At 35.6% G+C, this 19,309-nt stretch overlaps 1 protein-coding gene across 11 annotated transcripts in view; it reads left to right on the top strand.

Moving 5' to 3' along the window:
• chl1b (cell adhesion molecule L1-like b) overlaps positions 1–9,921 on the top strand; it is an 82,639-nt gene extending 72,718 nt beyond the window's left edge. For 5 of the 11 annotated variants that reach the window (XM_052559519.1, XM_052559520.1, XM_052559522.1 and 2 more), the window contains 7 exons: positions 1,454–1,483; positions 1,938–2,012; positions 4,385–4,492; positions 4,896–5,057; positions 5,413–5,544; positions 6,688–6,760; positions 8,681–9,921. In XM_052559519.1, the coding sequence (XP_052415479.1) occupies positions 1,454–1,483; positions 1,938–2,012; positions 4,385–4,492; positions 4,896–5,057; positions 5,413–5,544; positions 6,688–6,760; positions 8,681–8,882 (782 nt within the window). In that variant the 3' untranslated portion in view covers positions 8,883–9,921. Of the gene's footprint in view, positions 1–1,453; positions 1,484–1,937; positions 2,013–4,384; positions 4,493–4,895; positions 5,058–5,412; positions 5,545–6,687; positions 6,761–6,866; positions 6,924–8,680 lie in introns of all 11 variants that reach the window. The other 6 variants (XM_052559528.1, XM_052559527.1, XM_052559526.1 and 3 more) reach the window with 4 other exon arrangements.
• Positions 9,922–19,309: the final 9,388 nt, after the last annotated feature.

Genomic DNA, 19,309 nt, shown 5'->3' with positions numbered 1-19,309 from the left:
CGAGTCACGGCTGGAGGGGAGCCGTTCTTTCTGTCGCTCTTTTTTCCTATGCGTGTTTCAGAGCGCGTGTTTCATACAGATGCACACAAATGAGCTCCTCCGCGAGACAGAACAGTTATAGGGGGAGGGGCGCACCCAGCGCAGGCCAACCCTTTATAGCGTGATGATATTAGTTATTAGTTGTGCACGCATCCTTCACGTGAGTACTCCAGTGGAAAAAAAACCTGCGTGCCTCTGTCATTGGGTAGGAGCGGAGCCATGACGTTTTGCACAGATATTCATTGCAGCCCACTTTGTTATTGTTCATTGACTTGAAGGGGCTGATGTCCTATTTGCAAAGTTTACAGTAGAAATAGTATGTAGACATTTCCATTTTATTTATTCTAATTTTATCTACTTTAAATATTTTTGGTTCTCTATCAAAATGTTCTTGTGTGATAACAATGTTCTTATGTGGAAGTGTTTGTAGTAAAAGCTGTTTTGCACAGAAATTCATTGCAGCCGGCTTTGTTTTTGATGTTAATTTGTGAGTAGGTATTGTATGAATAACATAAGTCTGCGTAGCTTTGTTCATTCTTCAGCCAGACAAGAGGTGAGCAGCTATACAGCCAGGACAGACAGAAGGCCATTACTGAATCCATAAATGCATAAATACAGATATTAACTTAAAAGTAAAGCATTCTTGGTGTTTTTGTCATGTTGCAATAGCCTGTTTACACTGATTATATACCAAAATCAAAGTTGATATTGTATGCTAATAGATAGAGTTGTCATAATAACATATTACATGCTTTGAATTCCTTATATATAGCTATGCAGTGTTCTAAGCAGCTTGGATGGGTCGCTGTACGTGATGCAACATTTATTATAACCAGAGACTTAATATAATAAAGAGACTTGAGACTTGACTTGGACTCTAGCTCAGAGACTTGAGACTTGACTTGGACTCTAGCTCAGAGACTTGAGACTTGACTTGGACTCTAGCTCAGAGACTTGAGACTTGACTTGGACTCTAGCTCAGAGACTTGTGAGCATCTCTGCTATATATATATATATATATATATATATATATATATATATATATATATATATATATATATATATATATATATATATATATATATACATATATGTATATATCACAATTTCACATACCATAATCACATACCGTAGTATTCCATCTGATACATACAAAATGCCTTTCAAAACCGTTCTTTAATACTTACATTTTTCTGGTGAGACATTTAAAAATATGACATCATATTTTTTAAATACTTTAGAATGGAATTTTCCAAGCTTCTTGCTGCAGCTTCCTCGCTTTAATGCTTCGGTAACAGGCACTGCTGTCTTATAAACAAGCTGTCTTATGAACTAAAGTTGTCGTGATTTCAGTGTCTTTCTGTCGTCCTTGCAATATGTCTTTTTCATTGCTTTATTGCTTTTGTTTTGCCAGCTTCAACAGATGTGGCTTCTTTCAACATCAGTATGAAGTCTTCTGTTTTCTTTAGCACTAGAAATAGCTAACACACTAGACTAGAAGATAAAATTGTAGCTTTATTGTAGGACTCTATCTTGAAAATGCATGTGTTTATAATAGGATAATCATTTCATTTTCATATACCGTAGAAGCATAATGCTTTTTTCTAGCTGTTCTAGCTGACAGTATAGGTCTTGATGGTTGCTAAATTAGATAAATCTCACTATTAAACTGTCATCTGCTCTTTGTCGGTAGCTGAAACTAATTGATTTATTCCATTTAATCCTGTTCAATCCATTCGAAATATTTCTTGCATAATGCTATGGTTCAGCTAGCATAGAAATGTTTTATATTTCATTTAGCACCCGCTTGTTTAGCACATCACACGACTGCTTCTTTCTTAGCCACATCACTCCGTTAGAATAGTTCAAACCATTTAAAATACTGTCTTTCTTTCCAGGAAAATCCGGCTCACGATTTCCTCCAAGAAAAAACACGGTTTCCCCTGTGGCTAATGCTACTCTTTCGTCTTTAGGTACTAAACCACACAAAAACAAGTCTGAAAGAACAAATGAGAAACAAATTGGGATTTAATGCCAGTAAACTCTGCAAATATGCAGTAATGAAATACCAAACACATTCAAAAGTTTGGGATTGGTAAGGTTTTTTTTTTTTTTTATAACGCTAAAATAACTGTTTTACAGTATGATCACCTCAGCTGTGTTAATTTGAACAAAAATACAACAAAAAATTATATTTTCAAAAATAATTATAGATGTCTTCTGTTTTAATACATTAAAAATGTAATGTAAAAAGCTTTTTTTTCAGCATCATTACTCGTGTCACATGATCATTCATAAATCATTCTAATATGCTGATTTGCTGCTCAAAAAAACATTTCCTATTATTGTCACAGCTGAAAACAGAGATTAGTATATTTGGGATAAATCCAAAATTTTAAGTTTTAACTGTCGGAATGCTAAATAAACCATAAAGTTATTAAAAATAAGTAAATAAATACAAATCTTACTGACCCCAAACATTAGTGTATTTATGGATAAAGTGGTAAGGTCTGATTTGTTGGGGAATTAAAGAGCAGTGCCGATGTAACCCAGAAGTGGCTTTTAAATGGATAAGAGGAAGCCCTTTAAATTCCATTGCTAAATTTCCCCACAAAAGTGGCTTTCGGGACCAGTCTCGCAGGACACATGTGGCGCGAGCTTTCCTCGCTCCTGCTGTGGCAGCAGATGCGGACTGACAAACCTCCAGCTAGCTCGCTCAATATTTATGTGCCATTTCTGTGTCAAGCAAAGGTGTCTCACCGCACCGATGATTAAAGCAATTTCTACAATAACAGGGTGGATGGAAACGCATCATGATTAGAGGATGTCATTCAAGCATGGGGCGATGGGCAGGATAGCCGCGGTCCTTCGGTGCAGATGGATTCCTGAAAAGAGCCTGAGAATAAATGTGTTCCATCTGCATGTTTTGCCCAAAGGGAGAGGTGTTGTGTGATTGAGATGTATGGTAATGAGTTTTGACAGCAGACAACAGTCTGCCTAATTGCTACACCTGAAGGTGATGAAAACACAAGTTATCTGTGATTGATATAGCTCCGGTGGCACGCCGTGAAGGTAGCAATTGTCCAAGTCGAATACTTTTAGCTTCCTGAATAGAAACAGTGTACGCTGTATTCAGGTGTTTCTGTGGCTCTCAGAATTTGGTGACTGTGTAATTATTACTCTGCGACTCTGTCTAAAATTATCTCCTATTATTTCCCTTTATTTCGCCCAGTGTAACGGGCACATCATTATTTCAGGTCGTTAATTAGTCATTTAATTACAGAAGACTCGCAGCTATGTTTCTGATGGAAATTAAACTGCACTCCATTCTATCATCTAAAGAGCCACCATTTGTTTGTGCCATCCCATCACGTTAATTTCTTTATGCTGTGTCCTAACCAGCCGCGACACTAGGGTTTCCAGTGACAAGTAATTAGTCGGACCAAAATAAAAGTAAAAATGCTCTGCATCATAACAAACTATCAGTCAATCCAAACACATTTATTGTTCACATGACAAAATGACAGTAATTATGAGCTCCTAAGTAGTAAAAAAAAACCTTTGTCAAACTGGTAATTACTTAGAATAGGTTTGAACGCTTCTTAATTCTACACTGAATTAGTTATTAAGAGGGTTTCCATCGAAGCACATTATGTCATCCGAAGACATAAACAACTCCAAGGTGTAATTTATTTATTTGTTTTTAATATCATTATTATAATTCCAAGTCGACTTGAAGCTGCGCAATATTTGTTATGCAGAGCTGTACTTTGGACCTATCAGGTTTCCTTGTGGGCGGGGCTACCTACTTAAAAACAGGCTGTGTGAAGAAGTTTACACAGAAAATTATATTTGCACAATATCATTAGGTTAATTATAAACATGTGCTACCTTTTTTTAATGCTTGAGCACTTTAAAGCAGGATGGATTCTGATCGGCTATCAATATGTTTAATGTTCATTTTGATAGTGATTCTAACAATATTTTTTCTCTGTTCTGTTATTGCTATAGCTGTGGTGTGGACTATGCTATTCTTTTACATTTGGAATGATTTCTAAACTTTCTAAATTTCTTAACAATATTGATAGTAATCATTCTTGGTGCAAATGAACCTTTACTCCAGTACCTTCTCTTTTGCAGTGCATTGCAACTCTTAACGTATTAGAAATCGTGGCTATGGCAGTAAGGACCATTTGGTTGAAGTGATATCTGGCAAAAGCCATGTATTACAGTGAATATAAAGAAAAAAAGAAGGCACACGTTCTCCTTCAAGTCATCTAACAAACAACCCTTCCTCGTTTCATCTACAGTACTAACCCTCTGTGTCATTTCTCTCTTTTCTCAGCTGTGTTGAATATTAGCACCTCAGTTAGTCACGACTTTGCAAATATCAGCTGGATTCCAGGCACAGAACAGACGGAGTCAGAGTTATATATTGCCTTTATGAACAACCGTAAGCTTTCCTTACTGTTCTCCATCCTTGTTCTTGTAAATTAAACCTTGAGGTCTGTGTAGCTTAATAAGTCATAGTAAATTTGACCAAAAATAAAACAGTTCATTAGTTATTTGTGTAACCTTTAGAGAATTATCATAGATTTACAAGTAGCTATATATCTTTACATCTATGCATCCTAATTTGTATAGTAATCGTTTAGATTATATTTACAATATAATTATTAAGGCTGTCATTTTTTTTATTTACAAATACCTGTATTTGTTCAATTTTCAATTGCATTACTTACTTAATTAACATGCTAATTAAAACATTCTCCCATCATATACAGTATAGTTGTGTTTATATATAGTAGATTTCTTAGTATACTGACACCACTTGACCCACTATGTACATCCTGTAGGTGAAGGTAACTGGAAGATTTCCGATGTGCTAAATTCTTCTAAGACTTTCCACGTCATTGAAGGGCTCGAACCTGGGACTGAATACACAGTGCGTCTTATGACTAAAAGCCGGGTTGATAATTCTAGTATTTTTGAAGACGTTATCAGGACCAGTGCCAAAGGTGAGGGGAACGTAGTCTCCGAGATGACAGAAATGCCAAGCCAAATCGTCTTTGTCTCTTCTTTTCCCATCCCATCAAGTGTGCAAGCAACATCCTGTGATAAAATGATCATGCATGGCGTGCCTCATGTCCATCCCAGAGCATGTGTTCTGTGGGCTTGATAAAAAAAAAAAAAAAATTATGCCTTATCAGCCTCTGCCGTTGATTAATTAGACATGCAGTCTGGCAGTTTAATATTAATATCTGCACATTTTCATTCTAGAGTTTGCCTGGTGTCTCTCATTTAGTGTAAGATGTTCTCGGCGGATGTCAACATTCGGTGAAGTGTCCTCATGAAATGTTTTGTCTCTCACAGATCTGGCCGGTATTCGTGGAGGCATCTCCAACCAGGGCTGGTTCATCGGGCTCATGTGCGCCATAGCTCTGCTCACCCTCATAGTGCTCATAGCGTGCTTTGTGAACCGAAATAAAGGCGGAAAGTACTCAGGTATTCCCTCACACAATGAAACAAATCAGCTGCTGGGAAAAATTTAATATGCTAAATGGAAGTCAGAAAACCCTAACAAATGTCTAAACTGTCTGGAGATTTTCTTTTAAGTATAAAAAAAAGCCACAAGGTTTAACTAGAAGTAAAAAACACACACTGAAAGTAAAATGGAAAAACATTGTATTTCCAATTCACAGCTTGATTATCACGGCAGCACATGGAACGTGTTAATGCGTTTATATTTAGAACATTTCGCACATCTTCGTTGGGGGCTGCAAAGAGGGTATGATTCTACCCAATCACCTTGTTGTATTTTTAACTTGATCTTCTAAACCACTGTAACCTTTTCAGCTGTGAAAGTTTTCTAATTACTGTACAGAAACAGCATGAGCCAGATCTGTTCATTTACATGTGTTAATATGAACTCTGCCAATGTGCTTGCTGACTCAGTACAATTTTGATAATAATAATCATAATAAATGAAAAACAGCTAATGGAACAGCTGGTATGAAATGTAGGTACAGGCTTAATGTATGTAAAGGTAACTTAAGGTTATATTTACAGCATTTCTTGCTCGATTAAACAAATACCTTTAAATACAGTACATATTTAAATTAACTATGAATTTATATCTTGGTAATTTCAGAATTGATTAAATGCAAATTATGTAGCTTTACAGACCTCTTTTTTAAAAGTTTGGGGTTAGTGCATTGTTTATTTATAAATCTGATTAATTAATAATTAATTTGTAAGAAAGAAAGATGATAAACATATTAAGCAGCAACACGTTTTCAGCATTTATAATAATAAGAAATATTTCCAATCAGCATATTAGAATGATTTGTGTGACATGAAGAATCGAGAAATGGCTGCTGAACATTTTAAAAAGTCTGAAAAACATTATTACAGTTTAATTTTCACTGTATTTGTGATCAAATAAATACAGAGACTCGTCAAGTCTTACCTACCCCAAACTTTTGAATGGTAATGTGTGTGTGTGTGTGTGTGTGTGTGTAAATAAATAAGCAAATAGCATAGACATAGTGTGTATAAAATATGAATAAATATAATGTATGTTGTTAACAAGATAAAGAATATCTGTAAGTCTCTTTAAATTTACAATGCTCTATTTTGTTGATTCAGTGAAAGAGAAAGAGGACCTGCACCCCGACTTGGAGTCCCAGGGCATAAATGATGATACCTTCTGTGAATACAGGTATTTCAAACCGCCACCAAGATTTACTGCACACATAGTGGCAGAATGACGGCAACCTCTGACACTGTTTCCTTGTAATCTGTGCGTTTTTTCTTTGGTTTGAAAGCCAGCACCAAAGCAGCCTGAGCTCTGGACGTGCAGCAAGCTAAAGTAACCACCACACGTATGTGCTAAACAATAACAACAAAACCAGTGTTGTTCACACATCAGTGCCACTGATGTGTTCCTGTTTCACGTGGTGCTTTGTGAGTAGCTAGTACACATGTAGCACTTTAGAAACAATGGCTTTGGTGTAAAAATGAAAATGATGTTGTATTGAGATCGAGCGAACAAAAGATTTCCCAGTAGCACGATGGTAAACAATCCGGTTTAGTTGAAAGACGCTTATCTTGAGGCTGCAATGAATGTGTTTCGTTTCATTAATCATTCAGCGATCCAATAACAATCTCTTCAAGAACAGTGTGTGCAGTGAGAATTATGAATCTGAAATATTTTGAGCAGATTATGATGATGGAGGCTGAACTCTAGGTTTGCCCATGCAGCTCGGTGTCTTGTGTTTACGGTTTAAAACACAAGCTTGTTTTATGCAGATGTCAAACGGTTGTGTTAATGCATGAGCTTCAGGGTTTGAGTGGAGATGATGCATGCTCAAATGCACCCTTCCACCTTCAGAATTGTTAATATTTCAATCATATTAGCCATTCTGTTGGGTTTGGGGCTGGTGGTTTCATAGGCACAATCACTGTGTGTTAGAAACGGGAATGAGTTGTCATGCTGGAGTCTTTCTCTATTGCTCTTTTTAAAGGAGTTGTTCATACAATTCTGGAAATATTGCTATTATTTCCAGACCATAATGTTGTTATGAATCTGGGATGTGTTTTTTTTCTTTTCTTTCTTTTTTTTTTTGCATTTCTGAATGCAAGTAGCAGGTTTGTGTAAGGAACAGGCTAAGTCTTTATGAATTGGAAATTATTCCTTTTTGTCAAAACGGATTTGGATATTGAATTTTGGTCACAAACAAGGGCTGAACTGTCTCATTATATTATAAGTGAAACTAAAATTTCGAATGTTTTCCTCACACAAAGTTTGCATACGACTTCAGAAGACTTACCATTCAAAGGTTTGGAGTCAGTAAGATTTTGTTCATTTTTTTTGAAAGAAGTCTCTGATGCACACCAAGGATATTTAAATACAGTAGACACAGTAATATTGTGAAACATTACAATTTAAAATAACCATTTTTATATATTTTTTATTTATTTATTTATTTATTTATTTTTATTAAATGTAGTCTATGTTCAAATGATTCGCTCAGTTGGTCCTCAAGAAACATTTATTTTTATTATCAATGTTAAAAAAAGCTATCTATCTATCTATCTATCTATCTATATATATATATATATATATATATATATATATATATATATATATATATATATATATATATATATATATATATATAGTAGTTTTTTTCAGCATTTGAAGAGTAGAAAGTAAAAAAAAAACTGCATTTATTTTGAAGTAGAAATTTTCTGTAACAATTGAATTGAATGCATCCTTGCTAAATAAAAGTATTAATTTCTTACCTTTGCATTATTTCTCCTTTTTTTTACTGACCCCAAACTTTTAAATGATTGTGTATATACAGTAATTGGAATAGAATGCACATGTAGACTATCTATGTCAAATGGGCAAATTTTATATTTTATTGTGTTTTTTTTTTTTTTTTTTTTTTTTTTGGAGATTGACAGGTCACTATTACTTGTATGAAAAGAGCTTATCATTGAGATAATTCATCAATTATACATTATCTAGCTCCTCCATATCTACTAGAGGAAGGTGCTGGTTTAGCATTAGACCAACCAAACATAACAAGGACAAGGCAGCCAAACTCAGTTTTGTTTCCCATGTCTTACACAGCGATAATGACGAGAAACCATTGAAAAGCAGCCAGCATTCGTTGAATGGTGACTTGAAAGGAGGGGACAGCGGAGACAGCATGGTGGACTACGGCGACGAGGACGCTCACTTCCACGAGGACGGCTCTTTTATCGGAGAATACTCCGGACGCAAGGAGAGGGTCTCCATGGAAATCAAGGGAAACAATCAGAGCATAGCATAATGGACCACGGACAATTTATTTGTTGGACAAGCTCTCACAAAAGGTCAGTCAAAAGGAAACAGAAGGAAAAAATCACGGGATAACGGCACACAAAGGACAATTTTAGCAATTAATGTGTTATTGTCAAACTCTCGGTCATACTCACATCGTTTTACAAAGCTTAGTTTGTTTCGTGTGCTATAACTGATCAATCGTGTCAGTTGTGTATACTTTTGTGGGGTGTTTTCGTATTAAATATTTGCAAATCATCGGTGACTTTGGAGCTGCCAGGAAGTTTGCTTTTTTTTATAAATGCAAACTCTGTACACCGTTTTTGCTTTCTTCGTGTCATCATCTAGCCAAGCAAGTTTTATGTCAGGGTATGAACTTTGTATTTTTATTTTTCGTCCGAAGCAAATATTATTGATATTTTATATTTCAGATACTGTATACTGTGCATTCATTAAATGTGGGTTATTATGTGTACAAAGGAGTTGTTGCTCAAATAATCCTAACTTCTGTTGAAATCCAAAAAGCGTAAGGCAACGTAAGGGTCGACTCATAATTACTCACATGCTTTTTTGAAAGTTTTTCCATTGAAATGATTATTATTAACAGTTCGGACTATACTAACAAGCTGCATAGCCATATTCAGTACCACATAAACCCTACAGTGAGTTTGCTGCTCTTTAACCCAATCGCCATAATACAGTATATCATCAAATAGGCAAATACTCAATGTTCATATGTTTCAAATAAAACACCTCTTTTGCCTCAGAATGGCCTTGATGTTCTGGTATTATGTATGACGATTCAAACTCTCATGGATTCCGTGATACAGGGTTGGAATTCCAAAATTCCACATTGGCATTAAATCCTATGAAATAAGTCCTCCAGGAAATGCAATTTTGTTCACTTATGTATGTTTTTGGAATGGCTCCACATAGAGTCAAACCCAGATTCTGTACAATGTTCCTGTAAATTCTGTTTGCATGTTTAATGAGATGTTGAATGAGGTTTGTGTGCAGATTTGACATTAAATTGTATCATTTCTTGTTCACTCTGGGCTTGCTGAATGCAGCATCACAGGCTTTTTGCTTTTTAAACCTTCTGTGCTGATTAATGCCTAAACGCATGCCTCCTATTGTGGGGCTTTTATGAACGTGCTGAAAACATTTTACGCGGCTTTCATATTCCATGCCCACGTACAGCTGGATACATTAAGGTAAAAGCAGACTGAGAATGACAGGGACTTTAAAAAACACTAGAGTTAACCCAGCAAAAAAAGTATTGGATACTGCAGGCAGAGTCTGTGAAAAGATATATCGTAAGTAAAGATCTATAAAATAGTACATCTATCTGAGAGCTACGCACCGTAGATTCTGCTATATTCCTGGAATATGATTTTACCAAGCATATCAGACATTGTGCTCAATAAGCTTTCATCCCAGAGGAAATCTATGTATTTGGCTGTAAGAACACGGATGTGCTCTGTCAGGGAAATAACCTCGGTGAAAGTGGTGGAGCAGTTGGAAATGAGACAATGAGAAGAAGAACAGAGGGGTCAGTCACTCTTATGATGTGTTCAGCATATACAGATACAGCATCTCGCAGCAACTCGGAGATATCAATAATGCAACATTTTTACTGAGTGGGCAGCCTGAGGATACAATAGATGAAATCCACTAAATAAAAAGCTGATATTGTATTAGAAAGCCCAAAGATCAGCCTCTGTGGAGCAGCACAATAAAATGAAAATATCTGCAACTTCAATTGTAAGGTAGGATGGATAAATAGACAGATAGATAGATAGAGACCGTGCTCATTCTTGCAGCACCATCAACCAATCACTTCCTTGCTGTTGCAGAAATATCTGGACATTTCTCATAAAAAAAAAACTATTTTGTCGGATCTTTACTAAGAACTGTTTATAAAAACTCTGAAAAAGTATCAACATTTTAGTTTCTTTATCTAACCCTTAGCTTGAGACTTCTGCATTGGCTTAACAGTACACAAGCTATCTGCATCTCTTTATACAGTATCTCTATAATTCACAACTTCACATTTCACACTCCCCAAATTCTCACATGTTCTATGTGAGCTGAATTCCATTACTGCTATCTTTCAAATATGTAAACAGAATTATAATTGCTCTGTCCCCTGTAAGCATTTATTTCGCTTTTGGGAACTGAAACACATGCGATGCCTACATTTTCTGTAATGAGGGTTTGCATTTCATAGAGAGACATTAGATGAAGCCTCTGCAGCATCCAATCAACAGCCATCTCATTTTTATAATTAGGAGGCTAGACAGCAGCCTGACCCAGAGAAAATGTGAAATATTTGTGTATTTAATTAATTTCTGTTTTTCGTATGTAGCTAGAGACAGACCTCAAGTGAAGATGGGACTGCAGCGCAGTGCTCACAGAGACAATGTATTGATTGGATTTTCTGCAGTCTCTGTCTTCATTACTTGCTGGAGCTTAGCAATGCATATTTTTTTGCTTTAAAATGTGATACCTAAAATGAAAGCGTAAGCTTCAAATTAATGATGAATATGGCTAAAAGTTCTGTATTATTTACAGTATCATTGAAGCCTGTTAAGCTGGCATAGTAGTATTTATATGGATACTTTTTCAGGTGACTTCATATTAATTCATAAATCAAAAGGATTAAAGGTCAAGTAAGTTACACTTACTGAATTTACACTAAATCAACATAGGCATGAAATATTTGTGTTAAATAATCCTATAAGAAAAGATATTCAGTTACAGTGTACAAAACAACTGACCTAGCAACTCGATTTATACTACAACAATATTGGGACTAATACTGAAGTCCTTTGAGGTCATTGTTACACTCTATTACTGAGGCACAACATGGCAGAAGCTTTCCCAACGGTGTTGGGCAAAGTTACTTTTAAAAGTTTTTTTTTTTTCTTTTTGGCAACTGAAAAGGCCTTTCTCAGCAAAGGTGAAATTAATATGCCTCAACCTGAAGGAAGTGCCTCTGCACCTCACTCCCAATTTCTCTCACAGGACAGGAGACGTGTCATGGATAAATGGGAAAACAAGTTATAAATAATATTAATTTATTGTAAATTTGAAAACAATTCATTACTTTTAAAAGTAATCTGATTACATAACTCATGTTACTTGTAATGCATTACACCCAACACTGAGACTTGTGTTGTTCTCGCAAATTTTCCACACTGACCAACCAAAATCTGCTTGGTTTGATAGTGACTTCTGTGTGTGTGTGTTCTTTCCTTCTTTGGCATGCTGTTGACATGGTAATGTGACCGCACTTTAATGTGCGAGAGATGACAGTAGCTGTGGTTTTTGTTGGTCAGTGTGGCAAATTCACTTTAACTTGAACCCCAGTGAAATATGAGTTGAAAAACAGCGTCATCATAGCATGAAACTCCATTTGTGCAGGCACATTTACCATTTACCACATTTTCTTTTCTTTTTTTCAGTCATTTCAATAGGAATGATACCATTGGGAATTTTGCGTAAGAATAAATATTTCCCCAATGGTTGAAGTTGGTCATGCAGATTTTCCATGTTGACTAATAGAAAACTCCTTGGTTACTTCGGTGTTAGATGTGCTGCATGCATTGTTACACTATTGACAACAAGCAATGGACCTTGGCTAATGTGACCGCATTTTAAGTATGACTGCATCTTTACATCCAAGTATTCTGATGTTGCTGATGTTCTAAGATCTTGGTTTGTATATATTCTAGAAGAAGGGACCAGATTGCAGCCAAAGATTTGTTTCAGAACACATGGCCAGGCACTTATGGTGAGGTCAGAAGTGATTCAACAGTGGCAGTGTTAGACTAAAGAGAACTGTTGAGCCGCCTTGAGGCAGGTTGAACTTCTTGAGAAGTCTCAGGGAATACAACCTTTTTAGTTCTGAAGACAATGTTGCTTTTCCATTTGAAGTGTTTAGAAATGATGCCTCCAAGGAACCTTAAATTCTAGATGTGGCGACAGTTTTTTTTAAATTGAGACAATCAGATTGAGAAGCTCTGGAGATCTTCTTAAATGTGCGATCATCTCTACAGACTTCATAGCATTTATTTGCACCAGGACACCAGATGTTCTATCTCCTTTCTTTATAAACAGGTTCATTACAGTCACTTATAAGGCCAATCAGTGTGATTATGATTATTTCTGAGTGTGTGTCGACATAAACAATTTACCATGCTACCTGAATATAATTATTTTTAATTATTACTTTGATAGGCAGCTGATTAAAAGTCCTAAAGTTTTGGAAGATGAGGCTGGTTTTATAAGTAAACTTGATTAATCCGACCAGTGCCTAATGATGAATCCGTTTCTGCTTTGGTGCACGGCATACGAATAAACACCTGTGTTTATTTGATAAATATCTTGACAAGACTAGCAAATTATTTCATTACACTGCCTTCAAAAAACAGCATATATAGCCACATCATTCCAATATTTTCTCCTTGTTGATTCTCAGGGGAAATTGAATGAAATGTAGTCAGACTCTGATGCCATATGCATACCTCGCTGCCTCTGTGAATGGGAAGGGCAGACTCAGTAAAATACCATTACTGAGATAAATAGAGCTAATTGAGCAAAACAGGTCTTGGCTTTATTGAACAATAAATCAGATCCCCTCTCCCCACCACTTCTATGAAGCAAAGGAGGAATTTAGAGACCACTACTGCCTGTGACAACACTGCTTAATTCCTGCAATTAATGTGTGTGCCAGTCAAAGTATTAAGGGTTCATGAATGTTCTATGTATATTCGATGTATTTCGTTATTAAAAAATTTCCATATATATGTGCAAAATTTAGTACGAAATGAAAATTCAATTATATAATTCACATTAGCCATTTCCTACACTTGTTTAATATGTAAATTAAAAAATATTTTAATGCTTTATAAGTTGCAAAATTCAAATAAAATTGTATTACCCAAATGTATTGTTTAACATGTCCAAGCAAAAACTGTAGGAAAATAATCATTTAAATGCCATTTGTCCTAAATGCGTTTCATCATTTTCAACAGAGTGTTTCAATGTTATTATTGAGCTTTGAAGAAACAAGCTATCAAAAATTCAAAGCAATTTTCAAGTTTTTCAAGTTCTGTATGAAGTTCATAGCACCAGCAATAAATAGCTCTGCTCTAAAAGTTTTGTGAGCTGCTTATGGAGGCAATATTTTCAGGCGTCAAAAATGTAGGAAAATACTTATGCTAAATCTAAAGCTGGTGATCTCAATGATACCAGTGTCTGTGGTATAAAGAGTAGGAGTTTTTTTTTTTTTTTTTTTACTTGAAAATCTCATAACTGCCACACTGACTTACCACACACACAAACTTTCCCGGACCTTAGGGATGCAAACACAGAATGCCTGGCTAACGGTAATGTGCAGTTGGCCTTTTTAGGTTTTATTTTTATAACCATAAACTAAGTCTTTGGCTGTGTCATAGAGCCATGGCTACAACATTAGGAGCTTTCTGTTCGAAGCATTTTGTGTGAATGGCCCCATAAGTGGCAAAAAGCAGGTTCTCCTTTCACAGCATATGGCATTTTGGAAATATATATTTGCAAGAATATAAATCAGAAAATCATTATATTACAGAAGATGTTTCACCAGTGACCGGTTTTTGGGGGCTCTTATAACAGCGTGAAATAGACTTGTGTTTTCCCCTGTATGCTGCAAGCAATTGTAATATAGAGTAATCAGTCACATGGAATTAACATCTCAGGTGATTTGCTCTAGAGTCTAGACAAATTGAGCACCCTTGAAGCAAAGATGGAGATATCAGGTCACATGCTTCAAGCATTGCATGCGCCAGGCGAGCAACTCACATTGATATAAATAGTTCAGACCTCTTTGAGGTCCTCTTTATATTATGCAGTATATTGTTCCTCCATGGTAATGGTAATGGTAACTTATGATCTGTGGGTAATGCATTTATGCAGAGATCATTATGATGGTGTCCCACTCACATAAGTAGCTCAGCTGCTTCAAAACAATGTTTTTCCAGTAAAAAATTATTTAATATAGGTGTAGCATAACAATCAGTGTCACACGCTGCTGAACGAGAGGAAGTAAACAAGTCTCTCTTGTATGTACTAGTGCTGCTAAGTTCATTTGATTCTAGTGAGTCAGTAATATTCATTCTAATAAATCGGTTCATTCATTACTTTGGGATATTAAATGCAAAAAAAAAAAAAAACTTTTAGAGTATTATACAGATTGGTTCCATCCAGTCAATCAGCTTTTCAGTTTTTTTAAATGTTGTTTTTGTTTGCTAATCACTTAGCAACACAGGATTGCAGTAGCTACTGTTGACCGTATTTTTAGCGTAAACAACTTGCCAAAAGTGTAAGCGTTGGAAAAATGAAAGTCAGAAGAATGCAGATCATATTTATTTTACGTGAGCAGGCATGAAGCTGCAGTTTCACAATACTTGAATTACACTTGCGAGGAACAGTAAAATGCTGCAAATATTTTCCTACGCTTGAAACATGATTTGCACCTTTACAAAGCTTATGTTGTGCGTGCAAATTTATGTTTACAGTCTTATGTACACTTCAACAACTCTTACCCTGCATTTGCAAATCTTTAAGGCTTTATTGTACTTTTATACTTCTGTCCTTTACAAACTTTAATTTCAACGTTGGCTTTGGATGTTGAGCCAGGTTTCGATACGTGGATTGTTTTCTTTAAATCTTTACCTATGGTAGGTGATTTAGGAAAGGCTTTGAAAGAAAGCCACACCTCCTCCAAAACACATGCCGTCGGTGGAGGAAGGATTGAATGCAATGATTGCCTCATTTCTCATTCACTGGTGAGATAACATTACAATACAAAGTACATAATATTATAATAATAGTGCTTTCCATTCATTCTGGAAGTCGCTGATGACCTATAATGTCTGCACAAACAGGGTGCACAGAGTAAGGCAAATACATATTTGGCAGGCAGGCAGGGCAGCCTATTGTAAAGTTCAGACTGAACATTTTGATTTGTCAAACATTTTATGGTCCTCCTATGCCTTTCACAGATATAAATATGAATAAATTTAGACCACTTAACTTAAACCCTGTTCAGACTATATGATTTAATCTTGATTTTGGCACCGTTTGCTTGATGCAGGGTGTTCATAAACAACAATGGCCATTGGGATGCAAGATTCAACCGTTTCATATCATGTAATGTGTCATAGGACACATTACATGCCTGCAAACCTTCTTGACATCAACACATAAAGTGTAGCATGTTTATTTATTTTTCCATCATCCATGAAAAGTTCCATCACAGCTATGACACAGGCCAATAGCAGCACAGAAGCATCTTTGTACAGTACATGCTTTCAAACATGCCGAAACGAAGGAGAGACCATGGTGTCATGCTAGCTGTAATTTTACAATGGAGAAAATGTTTGTGGAGCTATGGCAATAATACTCCGGCATTTATGATTACATACCATTACAGAGTGAAAAAGGTCAATTAAAATCTATTTTACCTCATTTCTCTTTTACAGTCCTCTTGATGCAATCCAGTTTTCTTTCTTTTTAAGCTTTTCTGATGAAAAGCTACCCATTGTTTGTTTACTCTCATGTAACCAACTTTCTAGTACAGTACTATCAATGACAGAGCACACACGTTGTTAAAAACTGCAAGTGAAGAATGTTCGGGTAGAAACATGTCGTCTGACATATTTCTTGTTCACAACGTGACAAGGTTTTGCACAGTTGCACAGTGATAAAAAATGTTGGAGTCTGAAACGGGTTTTAGTGTTTGCTATCGGGATGTGAAGGGACCTTCAACCAGCATAATAATTTTATTATTTTTTTTTTTTTTATAAAATCACTTACCCTGCCTTTAAGTCATATAAGAATATACTTGCACATATATTTCAGCGCTGAGTTTTGCATGTTACTTGCATCACATTGCGCCACAGTGTATTGTGTTATCAAATGAGAAATTATTTGTTTTATACCGCACTATATGCAACTCTGTATAGGGTTCAACCCTGCCACTGCAGAGATAATGACACCTGAATTCCTGAAATTCTATTTACTATATGTAACATGAAGTCAGTAAGCCAGTGTCCCAGAAACATACATTTCAACTTCATTATGTCTGGCACAATGTTTCACAGGTTGGAAATCCCGCATCTGACCTTCATGGTGAAATGACGCTATTAGATGCGACAAAGCCAATGTAGAGAAAATTGCTGGGAAAATGGAACGTAATCACCCCAGATTATCTAACTGGATGCCTTCACACACTGTCTGCCCACAGAACCTCCGACAAGGAACATTTGAGAATGTGCTGTGAGCATCAGGGGTTAGGGTTTGACTGGTTAGCTTTGACAATTATCCCCTGCTGGCAGGTACTGTAACTGCACTGTTATGGGGGCAAAAATCATGACGAAGACTGAAAAGTAGATGTATATATTTAAAGTGAGCATACATGGTTAAATTATGGGCAAATGTATTTGAAATGTCTTTAAAACTAAAAGTGGATAAATGTTTCTAAGACTAAAGAATAAAAAAAATCCAAACTCATGTTTAGCTCTGTGTCAGCTACAATATTTTACAGAGAAAAAAATCTTGACTTAATTTCTTGCCTTGCTATTTTATAAGGATTCACATTGTTGAAGTCGAATAGAAATAGAAATCTAATATTTTAAGTTAAATCGAAAAAAGGTTAGAAAGTTCATTCAGATTTGACAATTGAACTTGCACAGCATTTGGACTTATTTTATTAAAGAACAATGGGTCTCCCTCACTTTTCTGTGTGTGCGCATGAATTTGTGTGTGAGATCTGTGTATGAACATTTTCACAAACACATCATGATTCATCAATCACACTACAATCATACTTACGTACTGTAATTTATAAAAAAAAAAAAAAAAAATCTGAGATGAAATATATGTAAACTTCACATACTCAGTATTTTTTTTTTTTTTTTTTTTTTTTTTTTTAGAATAGCACTTGGCATTGAGGATCTCAGGCAAGAAAACAGATTTAACAAGCATCACATGTTTGCTGAGAGTGATGAAAGACAAAAAAAGTGAAGATTGGGTGTTTTATGCAAATTATTAATTTAGAGCAAACTCATTTAGAATTCAAATTCATTGGAACCAGGGTAAGAAAAAAAATTGTGCTCATGTACATGTTGTGAATTAAACGTAGGCTAATTATTAGTGAAAATATACATATATATTAGTGAAAATATAGTATATACATTTATGTATGTGTATGTATATATATATATATATATATATATATATATATATATATACACACACACACACACACACACACACACACACACACACACACACACACACACACTTAAAAAATATGAAAAATCCCCCAAAAAGTATTAGTGAATATACTCATTGTGTCAGCAGAGACATTCCCGATATTATTTTAACTGTCACTGGTGGTTACAAATGTTATTCACTGTTATTGTGAAAATAGAAAACTTTGTTTATTGACTTTATTTGTTTATATAGACTATGTGAACTTAGCCTGAGGTTTTTATTCTTCTAACATAAATTATTATTCAAAAGAAGCAACTGTGAACAACTGTTGTGTCAGTTATTAAAACATCCCATTATAGGTACACAATCTAGTCTATGTATTTCCACATACCAAACTCCTGAGGGAATCCTGAGGGTACTGTCACTATAGCCTAGTGCTGTCAAGATCCTGCCAAAGCCTAAAGTGTGTTTATATAGATCTGCATTGCAGCATTAGCTAAACAGTCAGCATGGGCAAAAAAAAAAAAAAAAAAAAAAAACACTTCCACGTCACCTGTCAGCTCAAGGCAAAAATGTCAATGTCAAAATGACAATGACAAAAATATTACCTGTCTGAGTAGAAAACAGTGCATAACCATTCAAACATATACTTACAAACTGTGCTGCTGTTCCACTTTTTTTTTTCAAGATTTTCAGCACAAGAGCAATCGAATTCCTCACCGTGTATCACATCGAGCTCTCTTTGATCCCTCTTTATGATGGACAGATCTTGTAAGCTGTGATTCCTCTACCTACAGGTTTCAAAGGCAAGGTGTAAAAGTTAACTGGCTGAGCTTTAGCTTCACGTCCGGGCGCATTAGCTTTGTGACATTTTTTCATTTTTCATACGCGGCTCTAAGTGAACACATTGCCTTGCGTAGTCTCAGGAGCTAAACATAATGTGGCAAATTAAGTCAAATGTTTCCCATTCATGACCTGCAGCCATAATAACATTCATGAATGGCATCTTAAAAGGGAAACAGGGAGTTTCAAAGCTCTCGTGTCTGACACAGTGAACAAGAAGGTATTTGTCACTTGTGTTAAATGTGATGTACACAGTCTGTTTGGAACTATAGAACTTGTAACTGGTTGCTTCCAGTGTAGATACAGTGTAAGTGGGTGACAGATAAATAGGTA

Source organism: Carassius gibelio, chromosome B6 (genome assembly GCF_023724105.1).
Source record: "Carassius gibelio isolate Cgi1373 ecotype wild population from Czech Republic chromosome B6, carGib1.2-hapl.c, whole genome shotgun sequence".
NCBI classification, from domain to species: Eukaryota; Metazoa; Chordata; class Actinopteri; order Cypriniformes; family Cyprinidae; genus Carassius; species Carassius gibelio.
This window is presented reverse-complemented; position numbering and strand designations above follow the sequence as displayed.